This window comes from Aphidius gifuensis, linkage group LG1 (genome assembly GCF_014905175.1).
Source record: "Aphidius gifuensis isolate YNYX2018 linkage group LG1, ASM1490517v1, whole genome shotgun sequence".
Classification (NCBI taxonomy): Eukaryota; Metazoa; Arthropoda; class Insecta; order Hymenoptera; family Braconidae; genus Aphidius; species Aphidius gifuensis.
In genome coordinates, this window is record NC_057788.1 from 6,492,468 (window position 1) to 6,516,386 (window position 23,919).

General features: G+C 25.5%; 8 protein-coding genes across 11 annotated transcripts; 4 read left to right on the forward strand and 4 right to left on the reverse strand.

The window, feature by feature from the left end:
• Nucleotides 1–3,436: 3,436 nt before the first annotated feature.
• On the reverse strand, nt 3,437–6,546 carry LOC122847410 (thyroid receptor-interacting protein 6). Of its 3 annotated transcripts, none has more exons than XM_044145061.1 (5): nt 5,956–6,546; nt 5,690–5,802; nt 5,540–5,604; nt 5,005–5,476; nt 3,437–4,942 (listed from the first exon to the last, which is right to left on the reverse strand). In XM_044145061.1, exons 2-5 carry the CDS (start codon nt 5,748–5,750, stop codon nt 3,894–3,896), a joined length of 1,647 nt encoding a protein of 548 aa, XP_044000996.1. In that variant the 5' UTR covers nt 5,751–5,802; nt 5,956–6,546; the 3' UTR covers nt 3,437–3,893. The 3 variants fall into 3 exon arrangements, with proteins under 3 accessions (XP_044000996.1, XP_044000995.1, XP_044000997.1); XM_044145060.1 differs by having other exon boundaries at nt 5,979–6,545; XM_044145062.1 differs by having other exon boundaries at nt 5,881–5,997.
• Nucleotides 6,547–7,300: 754 nt separating this feature from the next.
• Nucleotides 7,301–9,631, reverse strand: LOC122847414. The gene is made up of 8 exons (XM_044145072.1): nt 9,416–9,631; nt 9,178–9,346; nt 8,715–8,882; nt 8,410–8,568; nt 8,148–8,249; nt 7,922–8,029; nt 7,578–7,748; nt 7,301–7,416 (listed from the first exon to the last, which is right to left on the reverse strand). The coding sequence occupies exons 1-8, from the start codon at nt 9,582–9,584 to the stop codon at nt 7,317–7,319; spliced, it is 1,146 nt and encodes a 381-aa protein (XP_044001007.1). The 5' UTR covers nt 9,585–9,631; the 3' UTR covers nt 7,301–7,316.
• A 236-nt stretch (nt 9,632–9,867) lies between these two features.
• On the reverse strand, nt 9,868–12,462 carry LOC122847416. Its single transcript, XM_044145073.1, has 8 exons — nt 12,221–12,462; nt 11,849–12,014; nt 11,416–11,583; nt 11,179–11,337; nt 10,912–11,013; nt 10,680–10,787; nt 10,338–10,508; nt 9,868–10,175 (listed from the first exon to the last, which is right to left on the reverse strand). The coding sequence occupies exons 1-8, from the start codon at nt 12,354–12,356 to the stop codon at nt 10,076–10,078; spliced, it is 1,110 nt and encodes a 369-aa protein (XP_044001008.1). The 5' UTR covers nt 12,357–12,462; the 3' UTR covers nt 9,868–10,075.
• A 403-nt stretch (nt 12,463–12,865) lies between these two features.
• On the forward strand, nt 12,866–15,340 carry LOC122847409 (peroxisomal multifunctional enzyme type 2). Its single transcript, XM_044145059.1, has 2 exons — nt 12,866–13,217; nt 13,288–15,340. Exon 2 carries the CDS (start codon nt 13,324–13,326, stop codon nt 15,133–15,135), a length of 1,812 nt encoding a protein of 603 aa, XP_044000994.1. The 5' UTR covers nt 12,866–13,217; nt 13,288–13,323; the 3' UTR covers nt 15,136–15,340.
• On the reverse strand, nt 15,293–16,374 carry LOC122847417 (protein ABHD11-like). Its single transcript, XM_044145074.1, has one exon. It carries the CDS (start codon nt 16,250–16,252, stop codon nt 15,371–15,373), a length of 882 nt encoding a protein of 293 aa, XP_044001009.1. The 5' UTR covers nt 16,253–16,374; the 3' UTR covers nt 15,293–15,370.
• Nucleotides 16,375–16,514: 140 nt separating this feature from the next.
• Nucleotides 16,515–17,423, forward strand: LOC122847418 (protein dj-1beta). Its single transcript, XM_044145075.1, has 4 exons — nt 16,515–16,625; nt 16,694–16,852; nt 16,925–17,114; nt 17,200–17,423. Exons 1-4 carry the CDS (start codon nt 16,536–16,538, stop codon nt 17,325–17,327), a joined length of 567 nt encoding a protein of 188 aa, XP_044001010.1. The 5' UTR covers nt 16,515–16,535; the 3' UTR covers nt 17,328–17,423.
• A 101-nt stretch (nt 17,424–17,524) lies between these two features.
• LOC122847419 (coatomer subunit zeta-1) lies at nt 17,525–19,446 on the forward strand. The gene is made up of 5 exons (XM_044145077.1): nt 17,525–17,637; nt 17,867–18,112; nt 18,185–18,318; nt 18,404–18,494; nt 18,739–19,446. Exons 1-5 carry the CDS (start codon nt 17,620–17,622, stop codon nt 18,784–18,786), a joined length of 537 nt encoding a protein of 178 aa, XP_044001012.1. The 5' UTR covers nt 17,525–17,619; the 3' UTR covers nt 18,787–19,446.
• LOC122847411 (phosphatidylinositol 5-phosphate 4-kinase type-2 alpha) lies at nt 19,059–23,917 on the forward strand. Of its 2 annotated transcripts, XM_044145065.1 has the most exons (6): nt 19,480–19,857; nt 20,220–20,317; nt 20,592–20,702; nt 20,825–21,052; nt 21,576–22,360; nt 22,432–23,917. In XM_044145065.1, exons 1-6 carry the CDS (start codon nt 19,720–19,722, stop codon nt 22,617–22,619), a joined length of 1,548 nt encoding a protein of 515 aa, XP_044001000.1. In that variant the 5' UTR covers nt 19,480–19,719; the 3' UTR covers nt 22,620–23,917. The 2 variants fall into 2 exon arrangements, with proteins under 2 accessions (XP_044001001.1, XP_044001000.1); XM_044145066.1 differs by lacking the exon at nt 20,825–21,052 and having other exon boundaries at nt 19,059–19,857.
• Nucleotides 23,918–23,919: the final 2 nt, after the last annotated feature.

A 23,919-nucleotide genomic window follows, 5' to 3' on the forward strand; every position in this document is an offset into this window, starting at 1 on the left:
ATGGCGGAGAAATTACTCCGGCATGAAATTGATGGTGGAGGAATTACTCCGGCATGAAATTGATGGTGGGAAAATTACTCCGGCATGAAATTGATGGTGGAGGAATTACTCCGGCATGAGATTGATGATGGGAAAATTACTCCGGCATGGGATTGATGGCGGAGAAAATATTACAATTGTTATTAATAAATTATCCGTTGCTTATATCTTTCTTGGCGTAGATTATTTCATTATCATCAATTTGTATCTTAGTCATATCTGATAATAAACAGTTATCACTGAAATACATAGTGCTCGGTGCAAATTATTTGACTCCAATTAATCCAAATTTACCATGGAGAGCGAAAGATGATTTTTTATCCATCAAATATAAATTTCTAGAAGTGAACAATATGATCAATAAATGAATATTTTTTAAACCACTTAATGATGTTGTTGGTTGAAATATACGCCAAAGTATAAGCTTATCAATATAAGCTATTTCCTATTTGCAAAATTTTCTGCGTCATTGTTATTGTTTGATACAACACGATAATTTTTCAAAAAATCTTCAATGGTAGCGTATTCAAGTGAGTTATATTCTCTATCTGATAATTGTTTAGAATCAATAGGATATTTGGACATTAGTTGCATTAATGCATATCTGAGTTACATTCTTTGTATGCTTTTATTGGTATTCTTAATGATATTAATACGTTGTAATAGTTCGTGTAAGAGAGAAATATTGGAAGTATTGCACAATAAGATTATGTGATTTTATCCATGAATTATTTTGGCAATTCAAGGAGCATATAACGAATAGACAAGCAGTTCCATATACTCAATATTTCTTGTGGCAATTATATAATGACCTAATTCTTTGGAGTATTTTAATTTAAGTGAATCTGATAAACCAGGAATTAATGTATTTTCACTGCGTAATATTGGTACAGTTTCTTCGTTTTCAATATCCGTATTTTTGTTTATGAATAGAATCAAATCGCCTGAAGCTTGGGTCATGAAAAGCGGGTCTTTGCTGTAAAATGGCTTTTAGAGTTTGCATTCTTATAGCTTTTTCGCATTCAGTTTGTCTAACATGAGTTTCCTGTTTAATGTCTTCTGAAATATTTTTCAACTCAATTTTTTTAATATCTTCTAATGCTGATTTATATATAATCCTAAATCAAATAATATTTTGCTCCTATTCTTAAGCAATAACATATATTGTACTGATTTATATTGTGTATATGCAAGATTATTGGTTGTTCGAATTACTGGATTTAGGTATTCAAATCTACTATGATCAGATCAAATGCATATATTTATGTGCATATATTTAATATAAATATAACTCTCGTTAATTATAATAAATTACTTTTTTATTCTTTTATTCGAAAAAAAAAAAAGAAAAGTAAGCCCTGGTGAAAATATTTCTCCGCGATGTCTCCTCAATTTCTCCGCGATTACTCCGAATTTTTCCCAAAGTGACCCATGCGGAGAAATGAGAGGAGAATGGTATGAAAATTTTTTTCCAAATTTTCTCCGAATCGGCTCAGGTGAAGAAACGTTCGGAAATATCCCTCCGCGAAAAAAAGACACGTGGAGAAAGGTGTAAAAAAATAATTATACCGCGCAGAAATTCTTCCGAAATCAACGAACAGAAGTTTTTCGGCCGTTTCTCCGAATCGACTCGGGTAAAAGAACGGTTGGGAAAAATTGAATTCCATTTATCAGATGATTTAATCTTCAATCACTCGTTGGGTTTTGCCTCTTGAATAACTCGTTAATTAATTTATATTAATATAATAAAATAAAAAATATATTTAAAACATTTAATGTATCTCTAATAGTAAAAAACAATAAACAAGAAAAAAGTATATTGTACTGTAAGAAAATATTATTATATTTAATAAAATAAATAAAAAACTAGAAATAGACAAATAAAAAAAAATAAAATATATTCAATATTATGTATAAGTATATGTATATTGACTCTTTATAAATTCATCACTCTGTTATCTATTAATTAGTATTTTAAATAAATAATAGGTATGTGAGACATTAATGTATGAGATAATAATGAAGAAAAAAAAAAAAATAATAATTAAAAGAAAAGAATCATCAAAGAGAATTAATTAAATGACAACAAATAAAATTTTTATTGTTTTTGTGTTTTTATTTCTTTTCTTTTGATGATTTTCTACTAGTAATAACACTGTAAAATGTAATAACAATAAGAAAATAGGGGTATTTATTTTAAATTATAATATTATTGTTTAATTATAAATATTTATTTAATGAAGCTTCTGTGTATTTCAGTATTTTATTTTGTGAGTTTTGTGATTTTAGACCTGTAAGTCTTATAAATTCTAGAAAAATTTTCACTTGATCGTATCAGGAGAACAGAATAAGCGAGGAGTAATTTGGATTTAGCGTGTGCGCTTGAATACTCCTCGCTTATTCTGTGTTCCTAGTAAGATGTACGTATTTTTTTCGTTTTCTTGCTTATGCTGCTGCTGCGGCGGCCACCACTCTACACACCACCACCACGTGTCATTGTCGCGATTATACTCGAAAAATGACCAGATTCTACCCGGAATACAGAACAAGCGAGGAGTATTTACTATTTTACCAGAATCACCGATTACTCCTCGCTTATTCTGTTCGCCTAATACAAACTCCCATTTTTCCAACATTTCTTCGGTCAAGCGATCTCCGTTAAACTTAAAAAAATATCACGAATCTATTAGGATCATAGAATAAGCAAAGAGGTATCCTTATCTATTATTTAAACAATTTAAAATTACAAATAAATAAACAATAAATTATTATTAATTTTATTTTTTATAATATTTATTTAATAAATTCATCAATACATTGTATTTTCTTTTTTTTTTTTTTTGATAGCTGATTTATTATTTACTCATTCAAACAAAAAAAATTCCAATAATATTAAATGATAATAAAATTGAAAAATAAACAAATAATAATTATCTAATAAAAAATAATCATTACAAATGATGCAAGCATTGTTATCAGCTCAATAATAACACGTATAATTTTATTTTTAAACATATTTCTTGCAAGATATTACTCACACTGATTGAACAACATGACATTTTATTCATCAATTATTATTTAAAAATTAAAAAAAAAATTATTTAAAAGTATTTCGACTTTATAATATTATTGTACGAATGATTTTTAGTATTGGCTTAATATAATATCCATAATAACTTAACAATAATTAATAAAAAAATTACAAGCAATGATTTTTTTTATATAATAAATCACAAATTAATCATTGCTTGAATACATTGTTTATAAAAAAAATTATTACGTTTTAAAAAATTGACATAATAAAACTTTATAAAATTGTCTAATATTAGTCATATTAAATTAATCACATTTAATTCTATATACTTAAATTGATAATAATATTAATAATGTTTACATACTGAATTATCACATGGTAATATACTGATAACATGTTGGAATGTTAAGGTATTTTTGTGGCTTGATGATTGACAATTTGTTTGTTCAACTAAATCATTACTAAAATTAAAATAATCTCAAAAAAACAAAACAAAATTTGAGATATTACTATTGTTATTTAAAAAATGAGAATATAAAAATTTTAAAATTTAATTTTGATTATTAAAGTATTATTATTTTGATTAATCAATTGACAAAAAATATAGTCAATCATCATATTGTTTGCTTAGTGATAATAATTTTGATAAAATATTTGAAATAGTTATTATAAATTTTCAAGGAATTTTTTTATCCTGCTAATATCATTGACTATTTAAACAATTAAGTTATTAGTAAATTTTTAAATACGTATTTGAACAACGATAGATAACTTGAAAAATAAAAATAAAATAATATTAATATAATGATCAATTGAACAATTAAAGTTCAGTTGTTTTAATATGTGATGTTAGAGCTTGAACACGTTTTGCATTACAACTTTTACAAAGTACATGATCATCAAGTGGATAACAACCACTACCCTCAGCATCTGATGATAATACAAGACCACAATCTTCACATTTATAACATGATATATGAAAACTTCTATCAAGTGCAACAACTCTAACTGTTTCATCTTGTCCAGGTTCTGGCATTATTGGTAGTTTACAAACACAACAACGTGGTGCAAATTTTTTATGAAAACATTGAATACAATGAATTTGATTTGTTGCATCAACTGTAAATGGTATTCCATCAAGTGATTGACCACAAACAACACATGCAAAACATGATGGATGATATGGTTTACCAGTTGCACGTAATATTCTATCTAATATTGGTTTAGTACATACACAACATTTTTCAAGTGTATTTAAATAATCATTTTCACAATATGGTTTACCCTCAAGTGAATAAAATGATTTACCTTGTAAATTAACACGACATACAAAACAACAAAAACAATCAATATGAAATATTTTATCCATTGCTGAACATCCAGCATCTTCACTTTCAACTTTTTCACCACATTGTACACAAATACCATAAATATCATCTTGTCCATCTTCCATACCTTGAACAAGTAAATCAGTAAGTTCCTCAACTTCTTTAACTGGTGATTCTTTTTTTTCTTGTTGCTGTTGCTGTTGTTGTTGCTGTTGTTGTTGTTGATTTGTTGATGCTGAACCATAACCAGAATACATTGAATAGTTACATGATAATTGTGATGGTGGTCGTGGATTAATTGGCTCATAAATTGATTCATATGTCGAGCTGGATTGTGATGAGGGACCATAGATATCAGGAAATGTCGTTGGATATTCTGGTTGATAATTTGCACGACGTAATTCACTGTAACTTGATGATACTGGACTTGGTGGTGGTGGAAGTTCATCTGGTTGTGGTGGTGGTGGAAAATTACCAGCTATACAAGATATATACTCAGTTGGTTCTGGTGGTGGTGGTGGCAATAAATCATCAGATAAATCTATAAATTAATTTAAAAACAATTAAACATTTATATTATATTATTTAGCTTTATTTTCTTACCAATTTGATTTGATGGAATATTTGAATATGTATTTTCTGGCTTATTATTCCATTGTATATTACTGTAAATAATATTCCTATCATTTGTTGGTGCTGGTACTGGTATTGGTGCAGCTGGTTCAATATTACTATAAACAACATCTCTTATTGTTCCTCTATTTGATCTTGATTCAACTGGTACTTGTGGCTCTGCAATACTACCAATGTTTGAATAAAAACTTTTATCAGATGAATATGATTTATCTCTTGTTTCATTGGTGTATAAATGATTATCATTTTGATAGAAATTATCATTATCTTTATAAAATTTTGATGGATGTATTTTAAATGATCCATCATTCATTGACTGTTGTTGACATGGACGTTCTGTATTTGCATAAAAATTGACTGATTTTTGAGGAGTACCAGTGTTATTTAAAACTGTACTGTATGATGGCATTGGTGGAGTTTTTATACTGTAGCTTTGTGGTACCTTTAAAATATATTATCAAATTATTAATTTTAATAATTTTTAAATTTATTATCATCAACTAACCTGTGGTTGAGGTTTTTTTGGTTTTGGTGGTACAGCTGGTCCAACATTGGTTCGTCCTGTTGTGTCTATTGAAAAAAATAACAAACAAAGTTTAAAAATAAAATCTCAATTTATTTTTAATGTGATGAATAAATATGATTAATAAATTACTTGTTGGATTTCTGTGATGATCAACCTGCAGATTTGCAAGTTGTTGCTCCAAATCTGACATTGTTTATTATGTTTTTTGTGACTTTTATTTTTTACTCCAAGTGTCAATTGTTCTGTAAACAAAAACAAAACAAAGTCATGGTTAACAAAGGAATATAAATTGATTAAAAAACAAGTTAAATATCTCCAACCTCAAAAATATATTTAAAAAATAAACAACACAATTTTAATGATATAAATTTTACAAAATTAATATGCCATCACACCTTTGTATGATTAATAAACACACCTGTTAAATACCGTGTAATTATAACTTGATGTGTTAGCACAAAATGAAGATATTACTAAACTTTGTTGATGAGTCAATTTTTTTATTTGCTTTTATTGTGTCAAAATAAAAATTCAATACAGTCTGAGTCAGTCTGAGTCATCGATTTTTTTATGAAATTGTCTTGCCCCACACACCCACACACCTCTCATCAGTGACAATCAGTGATGGGTAATTCGACGATTTTAGGGGTATCATACAATCATTAAGGATATGCATATGTAATTATTATTTTTTTCTGTTTTACAGCAAAATAATGATTATTGTTGATGATTAAAAAATGTAAATTTTTTTTTATGGACAAAATTTTGTTAACTCTTTTGTGTCAGTGTTTCACTAATAACGGGGCTCACTACATGTACTATCCAGTACTATCTACACTATCTAACAGTAGTATGTATATAATAAATGCAATTGTAATTTGTACGTACTGGATATTGTGCATATTGTGTCTATATTAACTGTTAATATTAAATTGCGTATGCATTTATTATTTAGACAAACACTATTTTCATTTTTTAATAATGACATATAAATAACGTGAAAATGGAACCAGCTGTCACATACATGTGTAGATTTTTTTATCATTGATTTTTTTTTATTTTGTTTTTATTTTTTTGTTACTTTTTTTACATGTAATTTATTTACATTTATTTATTTGTATTAATCATTTAGTATTTTTAAAATCAAACACACTTAATTATTATTCACTATAACTATTATGATTTTTATTTATTTATTTATCAAGATATCAAGGGTACAGGCTAGACTGACAGGTGTTTTTTTTTTATTTTTTATTTTTTTTTATTAAGTTTTTTAAGCCTTTTATATAAATTAGATTATTAGTTTTATTCAATTTTTTTACCTAAAAAAATAAAGATCCTGAAAATTTAGTGGCTAAGTAAAAAATTTGGTTAGTAAAGATAGGTAGGTATTGTTTGTTATATAAGTAATAATATATAATATATTTGTTCAATGTAAACCACTACAACTTTTTTATTTTATTATTATTTCAATTTATTTCATGGACATAAATCCATGACATTTATTCAATACTTATAATGTAAGTAAGTAGTGATGCAAAATTAATGATTTTTCCAAACATCTAAAGTTATTTATTTTTATTTTTATAAATATGAGCATGAATTTAATTGTCCATATTATTGGTAGAAATGATCAATATTCGAATGTTTAACAATTTAATTATGAATCAAAACCAATAAAATAATATGACAATTGTTTTATTATAATTAATTTATAATATATTAGACAAGAAAAATAATGACTGTTTATTTTTATTTAAAGTTCATTATATGTTTTTAAATGAGGGCTAACAAGAATACTTGGTACTTCACTATCCAAGTCAATTTCAATGTCGACTTCTTGTCTGAGGAATACACTGTAAAATAAAAAATAATATTATTAATGATGGATCTATTTTATAATCAGTTTTTTAGAGAACTTTTTCAATTATTTAATAATAATTAATAAATATATTAGACAATAATTTGAATAATAAAAGAAAAAAGTCCAAAATAAATATATTAATATTTAATTTACCTTTGATCACTGGAAACTCTTGGTTCAAAGATTAGATCACCGCTCACAAGTTGCATTCGAAGTTTATCAATTTTTGATCGTCTTTCTGTTTTTTCATCTGTACTTCCATTTTTTAAATTTTCAGCCAATGTTTTGCTAGCTCGAATGTCAACTGTGTGATAGGCAGTGTAACTGTAAAAAAATAATAATATTTGTCATCAAAAGTTAATTAGAGATATAAATGAATCATAAATTTTTAATAAATCAATTTTTATCCCTATTAATAGAGCAATAATAATATGATAATTGAATAATTTTAATAAACAAAAAATTGATTCAAAATTATTGAATAATGTTTGACTTACATATCATCAGAATTTTTTATTTTTATTTGTAGTGGAGCTCCTTCAAGTGACACAGTCATTGGAAATTTCAGTTTCATTCTTCCAAAACTATTTGGTGTATCATCAATTCTAAATAAATATAATCAAAAAGCATAATGAGTAATTCTTTTTTTACATAATAATAAATATATTAGTTGAATAATTTCAAAAAAATCGGTTTGAAATAATTGATTAATATTTGACTTACATTCTGGCACTTTTAGTGTCTATTAGTGCCTCGGATATTGGATTTCCGTAACTTTTAAGTATTTCGGCAGTGGCCTTGGTTTGCCTAGGTGCGAAAGACCGTCTGTAAGGTAATAATAATATTATTAATGATGTATATTTTTTATTAAGACAGAGATCGTAATCTTTCTTTACTTAATAGAACATTAATAATTAATATGATAATTAAATAATTTTAAAAAACAAACAATTGTTTTAAAATAAGTAATTAATGTTTAACTTACTCAAAAGGTTCCAACCCAGCTTGTTTTGATATTATTTTAGCACCACATACTCCATAATCAGAAATAGGTGGATCTGGAACCATCTGATAAGTACCATCCTCTAACTGTTTAGGTGGTTTTATGAGAGCTTTAACGTAAACTTCGTGTCTCAAAATAAAACTGTAAAAAAAAAATAATTATATTAATAAATTGTCAACAGTTAAAGTTATAAATAATTAATCAAAATTCATGATAAGTCAAATTTTTTTTACTTAATCAAAAATTAGTGATAAATATATTTAAAATTGTACAAAAATTCAACTTACATTTCGCCAGTATCTCTTATTTTTAATGTTAATTCATCATCATCAAGTGTTACATGCCATTTACCCAAGTAAAATGATAATGTCACTGGTTTAGCATCAATGTTATTGTTTGAAGGGTCAATTGATTCTTCGTTAACTTTAATACTGAATTTGGGAGGAAAAATTAAGCTGTAAAATAATAATTATGATAATATTATTAATGATGTATATTTTTTTATCATACTCATGATAGGTCAATTTTTTTGTCTAGGTGCTTAACATCTATTAATTTTCGACATGTGTGCTATTTTTTTTCAACAGTTTGATATTTAATTATAAAATTAAATTTCATCATGGGACAAAAATTTGAGGTGAAATAAGTTGACTTAATTTCGTCACTCGATGTTAAGCACCTGGCCTTAATAATAAATAATTTTAATCATAAAAGAAGTGGTTTAAAATTATTTATCAATATTTTACTTACTATTTTTCTTCTTCTGGTGTTAATAATCTTACTTTACCACTACTAAGTGATACCTTAAGATGAACAATATTTGCATTTTTTTTTATTTCTTCATTAGCATCAAATAATGATAATATTTTCTTTCCAGTGGCCCATATGGTTGTCCCATTATCAGTTGATATTTTTTTAGCTTTATAAAAATAATAAATATCAATTTTAAATAATATTTAAATTAAATATAAAATATATTATTATTTACCTTGAGTTCCGAATCTATTATGGTTAAGATAATTTGGTTGAAGTAATGACAATGAATTATTTAAATGATTAGTTGTGAATGTCATGGATCGTAGATATTTTGTTGAATTATTTGGAGCATATTTTGCTGTGCCAACAAGACGCAATGTATTTCGTAAAATTCCACTCATTTTTTAATAATATCAATACTAATTATTTAAACAGTGTATATAATTTTTTTTTCATAACCTACTATGTACATAGACTGTGCTAGACCACGTGTGGCAACTTGGCAAGTGTGAGAGCATGTGAGAGAAAAACACACAGCAACCACAGCAACACAGTCAGTAATTTCAAGTAATTTGAATAGTGTGGAATTTAGTTTTTTTTATATATCATTGGTAGAAATGATGATTAATCGAATATTTAATACTTTAATTATGAATCAAAACCAACAAAATGAAATGATAATTGTTTTATTATAATTTTATTATAACATATTAGATAAAAAATATATATTATTCGTCGTAAATTAAAAGACAAGAAAAATGATAGCTATTTATTTTAATATCAATAATCATTAATCGAATATTTAATACTATAATTATAAATCTTTGTCAAAACCAATAAAATAATATGACAATTGTTTTATTATAATTTAGTTATAACTGTTTATTTTTATCTAAAAATTATGATATGATTTTATATGAGGGTTAATAAGAATACTTGGTACTTCACTGTCCAAGTCAATTTCAATGTCGACTTCTTGTCTGATAAATACACTGTAAATTAAAAAATAATATTATTAATGATGGATCTTTTTTAAAATCAGTTTTTTAGAGGACTTTTTCAATCATATTAATAATAATTGATAAATATATTAGACAATAATTTGAATAATAAAAGAAAAAAGTCCAAAATAAATATATTAATATTTAATTTACCTTTGATCACTGGAAACTCTTGGTTCAAAGATTAGATCACCGCTCACAAGTTCCACTCGAAGTTTGCCAATTTTTGATAGTCTTTTTTTGTTTTCATCTGCACTTCCATTTTTTAAATTTTCAGCCAATTTTTTGCTAGCTCGAATTTCAACTGTGTGATAGGCAGTGTAACTGTAAAAAAATAATAATATTTGTCATCAAAAGTTGATTAGAGATATAAATGAATGATAAATCTTATTTAATAAATCAATTTTTATCCCTTAATAGAACAATAATATGATAATTGAATAATTTTATTAAACAAAAAATTGATTCAAAGTTATTGAATAATGTTTGACTTACGTATCATCAGTATTTGTTATTTTGATTTCTTGTGGAGCTCCTACAAGTGACGCAGTCATTGGAAATTTCAGTTTCATTCTTCCAAAACTATTTGGTCTATCCTCAATTCTAAATAAATAATCAAAAAGCATAATGGGTAATTCGTTTTTTACATAATAATAAATATATTATTTGAATAATTTCAAAAAAAAAAAAAAATGGGTTTGAAATAATTGATTAATATTTGACTTACATTTCGACATTTCCAGTTTCTATTAGTGTCTCAGATACTTGATTTCCGTAACTTTTAAATAGTTCGGCAGTGGCCATAGTTTTTACAGGTGGGAATTCCCGACTGTAAGGTAATAATAATATAATTAATTATTGTGTAGATTTTTTTTATTAAGACAGAGATTGTAATTTTTCTGTATTTAATAGAAAATTAATAATTAATATGATAATTAAATAATTTTAAAAAACAAAAAATTGGTTTAAAATAATTGATTAATGTTTAACTTACTCTAAAGGCTTTGACCCTTCTGATTCTGATATTATTTTAGCGGTATATGATCTAACATTAGAAATAGGTGGTTCTGAAGTGAGATCAAAAGCACCATCCTCTAACGGTTTAGGTGGGTTTATGTGAGCTTTAATGTGAACTGCGTGTTTCAAAATAAACCTGTAAAAGAAAAATAATTTTATTCATAAAAAGTTAGTAATGAATATATTTAAAATTGTATTTAAAAATTCAACTTACGTTTCACCAGTATCTATTACTTTCAATTTTAATTCACCATCATCAAGTAATACCTTCCATTTACTTAACTTGAATGATAATGTCTCTTCTTCATCAGCAATTTTATTGCTTTTAGGTTCAATTGATCCTTTATTAAGTTCAATATTGAATGTGGGAGGAAAAATTAAACTGTAAAATAATAATTATGATAATATTATTAATGATGTATATTTTTTTACCATACTCGTGATAGGTCAATTTTTTTGTCCAGGTGCTTGTTTGATATATTTTTTATAATTATTTAATTGAAAATATAAATTTCATCATGAGACAAAAATTTGAGGTGAAAAGTTGACTTAATTTTGTCACTTCATGTTAAGCACCTGGCCTTAATAATAAATAATTTCAATCATCAAAGAATTGGTTTAAAATTATTGATCAATATGCTTCTTACTTTTTCTCTCTTTCTGGTGTTATTAATCTTACTTTACCACTACTAAGTGATACCTTAAGATGAACAATTTTTGCTTTTTTTATTTCTTCATTAGCAGCAAATAATGATAATATTTCGTTTCCAGTGGTCCGTATGATTTTCTCAAAATTAGTTGATATTTGGTTAGCTTTATAAAAATAATAGATAATAACAATTAAATTTAAAAACAAAAAAAATACTTGATGACATTTTTTCTGTTTTAATCTGATTTAGAAAATTATACAGACTTTTTTTAAAATAATTAAATAATTAAATTTATATTAATGATAAAAATAAATAAATAAATAAATACTCGAAGCAACTCGAAATACACGTGATTATATTGTTTGTTACCTTGATTGAATGACAATAATGAATTATTTAAATGATTAGTTGTGAGTGTCATGGATCGTAGATATTTTGCTGAATTATTTGGAGCATATTTTGCTGTGCCAACAAGACGCAATGTATTTCTTAAAATTACACTCATTTTTTAATAATGTCAATAATAATTTTTTGTGTTATGAATTGTCTACTACTGGACCACGTGTGTGAGAAAAAACACAGTCAGTAATTTAAATAGTGTAGAATTTAGTTTTTTTTTTAAATTTTTTTTTATAAAATGGCTAGTTGAAGTTACTAGAATTTAGGGAATTTTAGATTTGACATTTTTTGTTACTATCTCATAATTTAAAATAATTTAAAATAATTTAATAAAAAAAATAATATCTGAAAATACCGTGTAATTATAACTTGATGTGTTAGCACAAAATGAAGATATTACTAAACTTTGTTGATGAGTCAATTTTTTTATTTGCTTTTATTGTGTCAAAATAAAAATTCAATACAGTCTGAGTCAGTCTGAGTCATCGATTTTTTTATGAAATTGTCTTGCCCCCCACACACCTCTCGTTAACAAAACTCGATTTTCAGGTTTATCATTCGATGAATTCATTAGCTATCGAAAATTTAAATTATCGAAATATCGAAAAATTATCTATCGCATACGTATGAGTTAAATTCCAAGGCTATTATTACTTATTATTATTAATCAGTATGTTGGTAAATAAAAAATAAAAAATATAATAATCATTTAGGTACTGTGTACTTGATTTTTTTTTACGAAGCATTTTTAAAATTTTTTTTCGTTATAATTATAATCTACCTTGTGATGATGATAATGATGATGATGATGTACTGATAGTGTCAGAATATTAATTAAATAATATTATCCAATACATCAATAATAATTAGAACAGAAAAAAAAAAATTATAATATATTGATAATATTGCATGAATTGCAATAATTAATTTTAATTATATCTACAGTCAGCCAACATATTCCATATAGGTAAGTAATAATTGTCAGTGTAGATTAAAAAATTAAATAACAAATTGTCTAATTACTTGTTTGCTTTTAGGCATTAATATAATATTAAAAAATAATAGCCAAAAAAATGTCATCAGAATTAAGATTTGATGGAAAAGTTGTTGTTGTAACTGGATCAGGTGCTGGTCTTGGACGTGCATATGCATTGGCATTTGCAGCTCGTGGTGCAAAGGTCGTTATAAATGATTTAGGATCAGGTCGTCATGGTGATGGATCAAGTACAAAGGTTGCTGATCAAGTTGTTGATGAAATAACAAAAAATGGTGGTATTGCTGTTGCAAATTATGATTCAGTACTTGATGGTGATAAAATTATTAAAACAGCAATTGATGCATTTGGTAAAATTGATATATTAATTAATAATGCTGGTATACTTAGAGATAAATCATTTGTTAAAATGTCTGATAATGATTGGAATATAATCCAAGATGTACACTTGAAAGGCTCAATGAAAACAACACATGCTGCATGGCCATATTTTCGAAAACAAAAATATGGTAAAATTATATTTACATCATCAAATGCTGCACTTTATGGTAATTTTGGACAAGCAAATTATAGTGCAGCTAAAATGGGACTTATTGGACTTGCAAATACACTTTCAATTGAAGGACAAAGTTCAAACATTTCAACAAATGTCATTGTACCAACTGCTGGCTCACGTTTAACTGAGGGTATTGTTCCACCTGATTTTTGGAAAGAACTTAAACCAGAATTAATTGCACCAATTGTACTCTGGCTTTGTCATGATGATTGTCAAGAAAATGGTTCAATTATTGAGTCAGCTCTTGGTTGGGCTGGTAAATGTCATATTGTAAGATCAAATGGTGTTATTTTACGTAAAAATATTAATGATCCAGTAACACTTGAAGCTGTAAGAGACAATTGGTCATCTGTAACTGATATGTCAAATGCTCAACGTTTTGAAACAATTGCTGAAGAAGCTGCTGATCTTATGGGTGTTGTTGATAAATTATCACAAAGTTCACAACAAACTGACAAAACATATTCTGTTAAACATACGTATAATTTTAAAGATGCAATATTATATGCACTCAGTATTGGTGCATCAATAAAAGATCCACGTGAATTTCGTTATTTGTATGAAAGCAATGATAATTTTAGTGTTTTTCCAACGTACTATGTTGTGTATGGACCACTTGCTGCTTTTGAAACTACATTAATACATGATAGTTTACAAAGAGATGATATTAATCTTGCTGGTGCTGTACATGGTGAACAATATTTAAAAGTTTTAAAGACAATACCAGTTGAGGCAAATGTCGAGACACGAGTTTATTTTCAAGATATTCTTGATAAAGGAAGACATGCATTTGTATTGATAAAACATGAAACATATGAAGTTGATAGTGGTGATAAAATATCAGAAGGACAAATTGTTGCTATATTTCAAGGTGCTGGTGGTTTTGGTGGTAAAAAAAAATCAATTCATGAAATACCATCATATGAAATGCCAAAACGTAAAGCTGATTTTACAGTTATACAAAAAACTAGTGTTGAACAAGCAGCATTTTATAGATTAACATCTGGTGATACAAATCCACTTCATATTGATCCAGATGTTGCTAAAATGGTTGGCTTTAAACAACCAATTCAACATGGTTTATGTTCACTTGGTTTTTCAGTTAGACATGTTCTAAATACATTTGCATCTGGTGATTCAAAATTGTTTGATTGTTTACGTGCTAGATTTAGCAAACCAGTTATTCCTGGTCAAACATTGAAAACTGATATGTGGCGAGAAGGAAATAGAATACATTTTCAAACTACAACTGTTGAAACTAATACACCTGTTATAACATTTGCTCATGTTGACCTGAAAGACATCAAAATATCTGAATTTGCATCAAAACTTTAAATAATATTGTTGAATAATTATAAAATTATTATCATAGATTTATCAGGGAATCAGGTGGTTTTTTTTTATTGGGTGGAAAGGAGAAATTTTTTATTTTATATTTACTGGTGTAGTGTTTTTATATGTTTGTTGAAAATTTTTTATTATAATAAATAAATAAAAGGTTTTATTGGTACTTCATTTACTTGTGGTATCTAAAATTTATTTAAATTATTATTACATTTTTTTTGTTGAGCTAAGTTTCATTGATAAATTCATTAGAAAGTTCTAGGAATTTAGCTGGATTATCAGATTGAACCCAGTGGCCAGCTCCTTCGACATATTCAATTCTACAGTTGGTGAATAATTTATTAATTTTTTCATGATCTTCAATTCGTATGTAATCACTTTTAGATCCACCAATGAACAGTGTTTTTCCATCAAAACTACTTGACAATTCATGTTTGTTGTTGATAATTTCAGTTGGAAATTGTGCAATATGAGTTGAGAAATATTGAGATATAACTGGAAGATTAACTCTCCACTTGAAGACTCCATTATCTTCAATGATATTTGTTACTAAAAATTGTCTAATTCCTGGTGAATCAATTGTCTTAGCCAAGTAGATATCAATTTTTTTTCTTGCTTCTGAAATATTTTTAATATTACTAAAATCAGCAGCAGTCATGGAATTAATAATATCAGTCATTTGATGAAGACTTGGACTTGTTTTTATTGGTGACATATCAACGACAATTAATTTATCAACAACTGTAGGATAACGTAAAGCTGTATACATCATTGCAGCACCACCCATACTGTGTCCAATTAAAATTGATTTATCATGTCCAAGATCATTTAACAGCTCATTGACATCACTAGCCATTGATCCATATGTCATCACTGGTGTATGAGGTGAACTGCCATGATTTCTAGCATCAATTGCAATGATTTTTCTTTGAGTTTGTTGATTCAATGCCTTTGATAAAGTATTCCAATTATTCTTTGATCCAAATAGTCCATGCATTATCACAATTGGTGATTTATTTGGTACCACATTATTGTCATACAATGTATAACTTAATTTAACTGGTGATTTTCTTATTATACTTGTACAAAAACTTCTTGAAAACAACATAGTTTTTTTTTATTTATAAACAATTAACTAAAATAAACTTTAAATGATTTTTGGATAGATGTTTTCTTGGACAGGTTAGGTACATCTAATGTTGTGACATTTGTATTTATTTGTAGACTGGACTCTGGAGTGATCATTTGATTAGAGATATAAATAAAAATAATTAAAGCTATTTAATTGTGGCGTGATTGATCAAGTTGACGTCATAATCTTTCAAGTAGTTGAACTACATTAAATATTTATTAATTTTGTAATTAATTAAAGTTGGATTTTGGACAATATTATGGAAACAAAAAATGCAATTTTGTTGTTGGCTGATGGAGCTGAAGAAATGGAAACTGTAACAACAGTTGATATACTTCGACGAGCTGGGGTAATTTTTAAATTGATGATTTATGTTATTATTTAATTTAAAAAATAAAATATTTATTTATTTTGCAGATTGTCGTGACAATTGCAAGTATCACTGATTCAATGACAATAAAATGTAGTCGTGATATTAAAATTGTTGCTGATTGCAAGCTTGATGATGTCCAAGACCAAGATTATGATGTTGTTATATTGCCAGGTGGACTTGGTGGCTCTAAAGCACTTGGTGCTGTATGTATAAATATATAATTTTTTATTTAAACAGCTGACTGTTTATCAATGATTTATTTTGTTTTTTTACAGTCTGAAAAAGTTGGAAAATTACTGAAACTACAGGAAAATAAAGGAAAAATAATTGCAGCAATTTGTGCAGCTCCAACAGCTCTTAAGTCTCATGGAATTTTTAAGAACAAACAATTAACATCTTATCCAGCAATGAAGGATCAATTGACTGATTTTTATCAATATTTAGAGGATGATGTTGTTATTGATGGTACAATCAACTTTTAATTGTACATTACTTTAAAATAATCAATTAAATTTGTCATTAATTGTTGATTATTTTTAATTTTTTTAAGGTAATTTGATCACCAGTCGTGGACCAGGTACTGTTTATAGTTTTGCATTGGCAATTGTTGAAAAATTGCTTGGTAAATCAGCTGCATTACCAGTTGCTCAAGGAATGCTCTATAAAAATTACCAATAATTTAACAATCATGTTCAGCTATTGACAACTATATTGGATTTAATTTTTGTATAAAATTTATAGTTTTGTCTGAATAAATAATATATGATTCATCAATATCATCAATAAATGTTTTTTTGAATTTAATCATCAAATGAAAAAACAAAAATGGCCGAGGAGGACAAGAGACCTCTATGGCGGATTTCTATATTAAAAAAAGTTGTCTCTCCTTTTTTTTTTTATTTTTTTTTATTGTTGTTATTGTACTCCGTCATCAAAAAATTTTGACAATTGACACGTCGCTTTTCGAATCATGGACGGACACTTGATGGTAAATAAATAAATTTATAATTTTTCTAAAATCATATGTGTATTTTTTAAAAATATAAATATCCAAACACTATAAACAACAACAACAATTATAAAAAAAAAAAAAAGAAACTATTAAAAATTGAATCTAACCTCAATATGAAAAAAAAAAAAAATACATATTTGTTTTTATTTTTTATTTCTTTGAAATAATAATAAATTAATAATATAAATTTAAACAAATTTAACAGGAACCAACTTTGTATACAGTCAAGGGCATTGCCATACTTGACAATGATGGCCACAGATTATTAGCCAAGTATTATGATAAAAATATATTTTCAACAACCAAGGAACAAAAAGCATTTGAAAAAAATATATTTAACAAAACACATAGATCAAATTCTGAAATAATTATGATGGATGGAATGACATGTGTCTATCAAAGTAGTGTTGATTTATATTTTTATGTGATGGGTGATTCACATGAAAATGAGGTAACAAATAAATCATATTTCATATGTTAAATGACATTAAATAATACCAGTTTTTATAATTTTTGTTAACAGTTAATTCTCATGAGTGTATTGCACTGTTTGTTTGAATCAATAAGTGTAATATTAAGAAGAAATGTTGAAAAACGAGCTGTTTTAGATAATCTTGATGTTGTTATGCTTGCTATGGATGAAATATGTGATGGAGGGTAATAATTTAATTGATAAATTTATTAATTAATCATCATTTTGACAAGGATAGTAATTTTCAAAATTATTTTTAATTTTTTGCAGTATTATTTTGGATGCTAATCCAATAAATGTCGTTCAAAGAGTTGCACTGAGAAGTGATGATACACCTTTGGGTGAACAAACTGTTGCTCAGGTAATGGACGAAATAAAAGGCCATCAATATTTAGCTTCATAAAACCTTCTGTGTTCATTAAACATGCCAAGTTAATTAAACAAACAAGTCAATTATTTCAAGTACAAAAACATAAATTATTATCCTTACTAATCAACTAATTGTTTTCCTCATTACTATAATTATAAAGATACCTTAAAATTGCAAATAATATATTTCGAAAATCATAACAAATAAAAATGTAATTTTTGTTTTTTATCAACAGGTACTTCAGTCAGCAAAAGAACAACTCAAATGGTCTCTTCTAAAGTAACAAACATTTGCATTAAGCAATTAATTAAAACATGCATTTTTTATTATAATTAAATAATGATTTTATTGTATAAATATATTAAAATTCCAATTATATATTCAAATTTTTATTTGACTAGTTATTCATTCATACAAAAAAAAATTCATTAAAAAAAAAAAAAAAAAAACTTCAATAATATTGCATTATTGATAATAAAGCTTTGATGACATTTTCTAGAACCACACTCACATACACCTATGTAAAAATCATATAAAAATAATATAAAAAAAAATGTCCGCGATCAGCCATTTTTAAAAGGACCATTCAGTGGCCGATCGACTGTCGCCGTGCGCGGTCTGATTGTACCTCTAAATTAAACCCTAATAAAAAATAGCTAATAAAAAAAAAATCGCAATATTAAAAATAATATAAATTATAAAATTCCATAATATCAAACCCACAAATAATAGTGAAAAAATAAAAACAAGTTTCGGAGTAAATTTTTGACCCTGAACTTAGTATCGAATATTTAGTATTTTTTTTTTTTTTCTTTCAGTGTATTGTGTGTGTGTGTTTGTGAAAAGTCACATTGTATTAAAAATTAAATGGGCGTAATTTGGATAACTAAAACTACATATTATTATAAATAATTTATTTAAAAATGTACACAAATACATGGAGCATTGAAAAATAAAAATTAAAAATAAAAAATAATTTAAAGACGCCATACACAATATTGTTAGTTACTGACTGATTCCCCTCTTCTCCCCACTATTTTTATTTTTTTTTTTTCCTGTGATCATATACTGGAAGCCGGATTAAAATTAAATAAATAAAATTCAGTCATTATTTTTCATTGACTTTGTACAGTTGGTGTTGAGTGTAATTTAAAAAATAAAATTTATTGAATATTATTTGAGTTAATTTTTGATATATATTCAAATTGACATAAATATGTCAGGTATAACACAAATGTCCAGTGGCTTGTCCAAATTAAAAAAAAAACATTTTCGTGTTAAGCATCAAAAGGTCAAGCTTTTTCGTGCCAATGAACCACTTCTCAGTGTTTTCATGTGGGGTGTCAATCACACGGTGAGATAATTCATATATTTTTCGAAATTAATTTTCATATAATTTCTCTGATTTAACAGGTTATTTTTTTTCTTTTGCTTATGACAATATTATTGCGTGATATTTAACAGCAATAATATTGTCAAAGTATGCCAATTAATGCAAATATATTATTTTATTTTTTATAAATTTAACATGTCATTTAAAATTGATGAGAATTTTTTTAATCATTACAAGCAATTATTTTATTTCCTGTATTTTATTTTAATTAATTTTCATTTAACCTGAGGATTTTTAATATTTTTCTATTTTTCATTAGGATGATGTCATTCCTGTATTTATTTACATTTTTATTGATAATATTATTTATTTTTATTTTACAGATAAATGAGCTTAGTCATGTCAACATTCCTGTCATGCTTCTGCCAGATGATTTTAGGGCTTATTCAAAGCTTAAAGTTGACAATCATCTTTTCAACAAGTATAAATATTTTTAAAATTATTATTATATTTTATAATTTATTTATTTATTTTTCTTAATTTTTTTTCATTTATTATATGATAATTAATCTGTCTGCGCCAAAATTTACAATTAGCTGAGTTTAATAATAGAATTAAAATGAAGGCTGTTATTTATTATTCATTAACTTGTCTTATTATTATTTTTTTTATTTATTCAATTTTAATATAAGCCTTAAATAATTTTACTTTGTTATATTAATAATAATAATAATTTTTATTGAATAATTTTACAGGGAAAATATGCCATCGCATTTTAAAATAAAAGAATATTGTCCACTTGTATTTCGTAATCTTCGTGAAAGATTTGGCATCGATGATTTGGACTACAAAGAATCAATGACAAGGTAAATAATAAAAAAAAATAATAAATTAAAATAAACAAATGTAAATTTAATTTTTCATTATTATTATTTATTTATTTAATAATATTAAATTAAAAGAAAATAATAATTTACTACTCGGGTAGATGTCGTGCATTTAGTCCATCGCGTTCATTGCATCGTTCAAGATATCAAGATAATGAAAATAATAAAACAATTCAACATATCAACGAGAACGTCAAACAACGTCATATTGTTCAACGTTCGGCAACAGTACCAACAATTAATTTATCCTCAACAAAGATTGTCGCGTCAAAATATAATAATAAAAATAAATCACATCGAACATACAGTTTTAAACCAAAACGTTTGAGGTTTGACATGATTGAATATTAAATTTAAAAAAAAAAAAAAAAAAAACATTTAACTATTGTTGCTAATTACGTACACTTTTTTTTTTTAAATTAAATTATATTTTTTTATTATTTTTAATTTGCACGTGGAATAAAGGAACACTAACACAAATTCACAATCAACACCGACAATATATTATATCACTTGCAATAATATTTGTTGATAAATTAACACGCGATATATAAATTATTTAAATAATAATAACAAAAATAATTATTTATGTCATTTACGTGACATTTTTCTGTCGTTATGTCGTTGTTTACCACGCACCAATTATTTTTTTTTATTTTTTTTTTTTAGATTTTTTATAAAACCTTGAAAGGCTTTGTTTGTTTTTTTAAAAAAATAACGTTTATTATAACATTAGGTGTATTTATTATAATTATTTGATGATATTTAAAAATGAGTGTGTGTGTATGTCGATTTTAAGAAAATTAAAATGAAACATTTGACTGAATAAAATATTGTTGATTTAATTTACAGATCACAACCAATTTTGGATGATTCATCTGGTAAAAGTGGAGCAAAATTTTATCAATCAGATGATAAATTATTTATAATAAAAACACTAACAAGTGAAGAAGTTGAAAGAATGCATTCATTTTTAAAACATTATCATCCATATATTGTTGAAAGACATGGAAAAACATTACTTCCTCAATATTTAGGAATGTATAGATTAACTGTTGATGGTGTTGAACATTATGTTGTTGCAATAAGAAATGTATTTTCAAATCATTTAACGACACATAAAAAATTTGATTTAAAAGGTTCAACAGTTGATAGAGAAGCATCAGATAAAGAAAAAGAAAAAGATTTACCAACATATAAAGATAATGATTTTGTTAAAGATGGAATGAAAATATTTATTGGTGATGAAGCTAAAACAAAATTAATTGAAACACTAAGTGCTGATGTTGATTTTTTAACAAGATTACATTTAATGGATTATTCATTATTACTTGGTCTTCATGATTGTGCAAGAGCTGAACAAGAAAATCGTGAACGTGCTGAAAGAGGTGAAAATGATGATAATCATGATGATGAAGATGATAGTGAATCAGGAAGTGGTATTGATTCAAGAGTAGGTGGAGGAACTGGAACAGATCGTTTATGGGGATGGAGTGGTGTTAGTGGAATTGGTGGTGTTACTGGTTCAACAACACCACCAGAATCACCACATGCTGCACTTATGAGAGAAACAAGTCTTCAATATGAAGATGCTATTATTCCAGAGCTTGATATTTATGCTATTCCAAGTAGTGAAGGTAATTTTAATTATTTATTTTTAATTATTAATTATTATAATTGAATTTTTCTTTTTATATTTATCTTACAGGTGCACCAAACAAGGAAATATATTTTCTTGCAATAATTGATGTTTTAACGCATTATGGTGTACGTAAACAAGCAGCAAAAGCAGCAAAAACAGTCAAGTATGGATCAAATGTCGATGGAATATCAACATGTGATCCAGATCAATATGGTAAACGTTTTATTGAATTTATGAGTAAAGCTATTGAATAAATTTTAATCAATACTTGTCTCTATTTGTTTGATAATATATTCACATTTTGCTGATGAGTGACATATTGATGCATTTTATGAGGTTTATTTCAATTATATATTTCCTCAAAGATCAATGAGTTGTTCATTTTAGTCGTGATTTAATTTATACTACTATTCTCTATACCTTCTATTCTATATTCAATTCAATTGTATTTTTTTTTTTTTTCCACTTACACAGAGTATCTGACACTCGAAATTAATAATTCCTTAAAATTAATTTTTTTATTTATTTTCTTATCACGATGTAGACTGTATCCGACTTTAAATGAATAATTAAAATGCTTAAATATTTTTTCTATAAATTGTCACATAAAAATATAAAAATTTAGAAAAAAAAATAAAAAAATGTTGAAAAGCAGAAACTTAATATAACAAAAAAAAAGAAAAAAAAAAAAAAAAGATATATATTTTACAAAGATTTAACCAATTTTTTATCTAGTCCTCAGCTATTATTTTTTTTTTTTTTCATTTCATACGATACTTTTTTTTTCACATTGCCAATTAATTTAAATCTTGATTAAAAAATTACTTTAGTTAATTATACATTGATAATCAATACTTTTTCATAATAAATAATTTTTTTTTTTTTCGAATATTGTTTGTTCAATAGAATTTTGCTCGAAAAAAAAAAAAAAAAAAAAGCGCTCAACTCTCTTTTGCGTCCTATGCTAAGATTTATTAATAATAAAAAAAAAAATGGAATTGTTTTTTCTTTTTTCTTACTTGTAAAAATTAATAATTAAAATTAAAAATAAAAAAAAATAATTGTCTGTATCCACTCACACGAGAAATAAAAAAAATAAAAAAAAAATAAATTCTTCACTTAAAAATAAATTTCACAATAACATTGTTAAAAATAAATTTAAAAAAACTTATCAAAGAATAAAAAAAACCTAATATTAAAATAAATCAAATAACAAATCTGGATATCTGTTGATTAAATGTTTATGTATTCAGTATTTTACAAAACTCGTAACAATTATTTCAAGCAAAAAAAAAAAATATGAAAAATGAGATTCTGTTAATATTAAAAAAGATGTTCAAATAAACGCTAATAATGTGTTTATAAATAATAATAATAAACTAATAGTGATAATGATAAAACACATAGTAATAATAGTAAAGAGAAAATGGAGAAATAATTTCATGTTTACTGTTGTGAATAAAAATAAAAAAAAAAAAAAAAAAAACATTAAAAAAAAGTTGTTGCTTAATCAAGCATTACAAATATATATGAAAAAAAAAAAAAAACAAATTA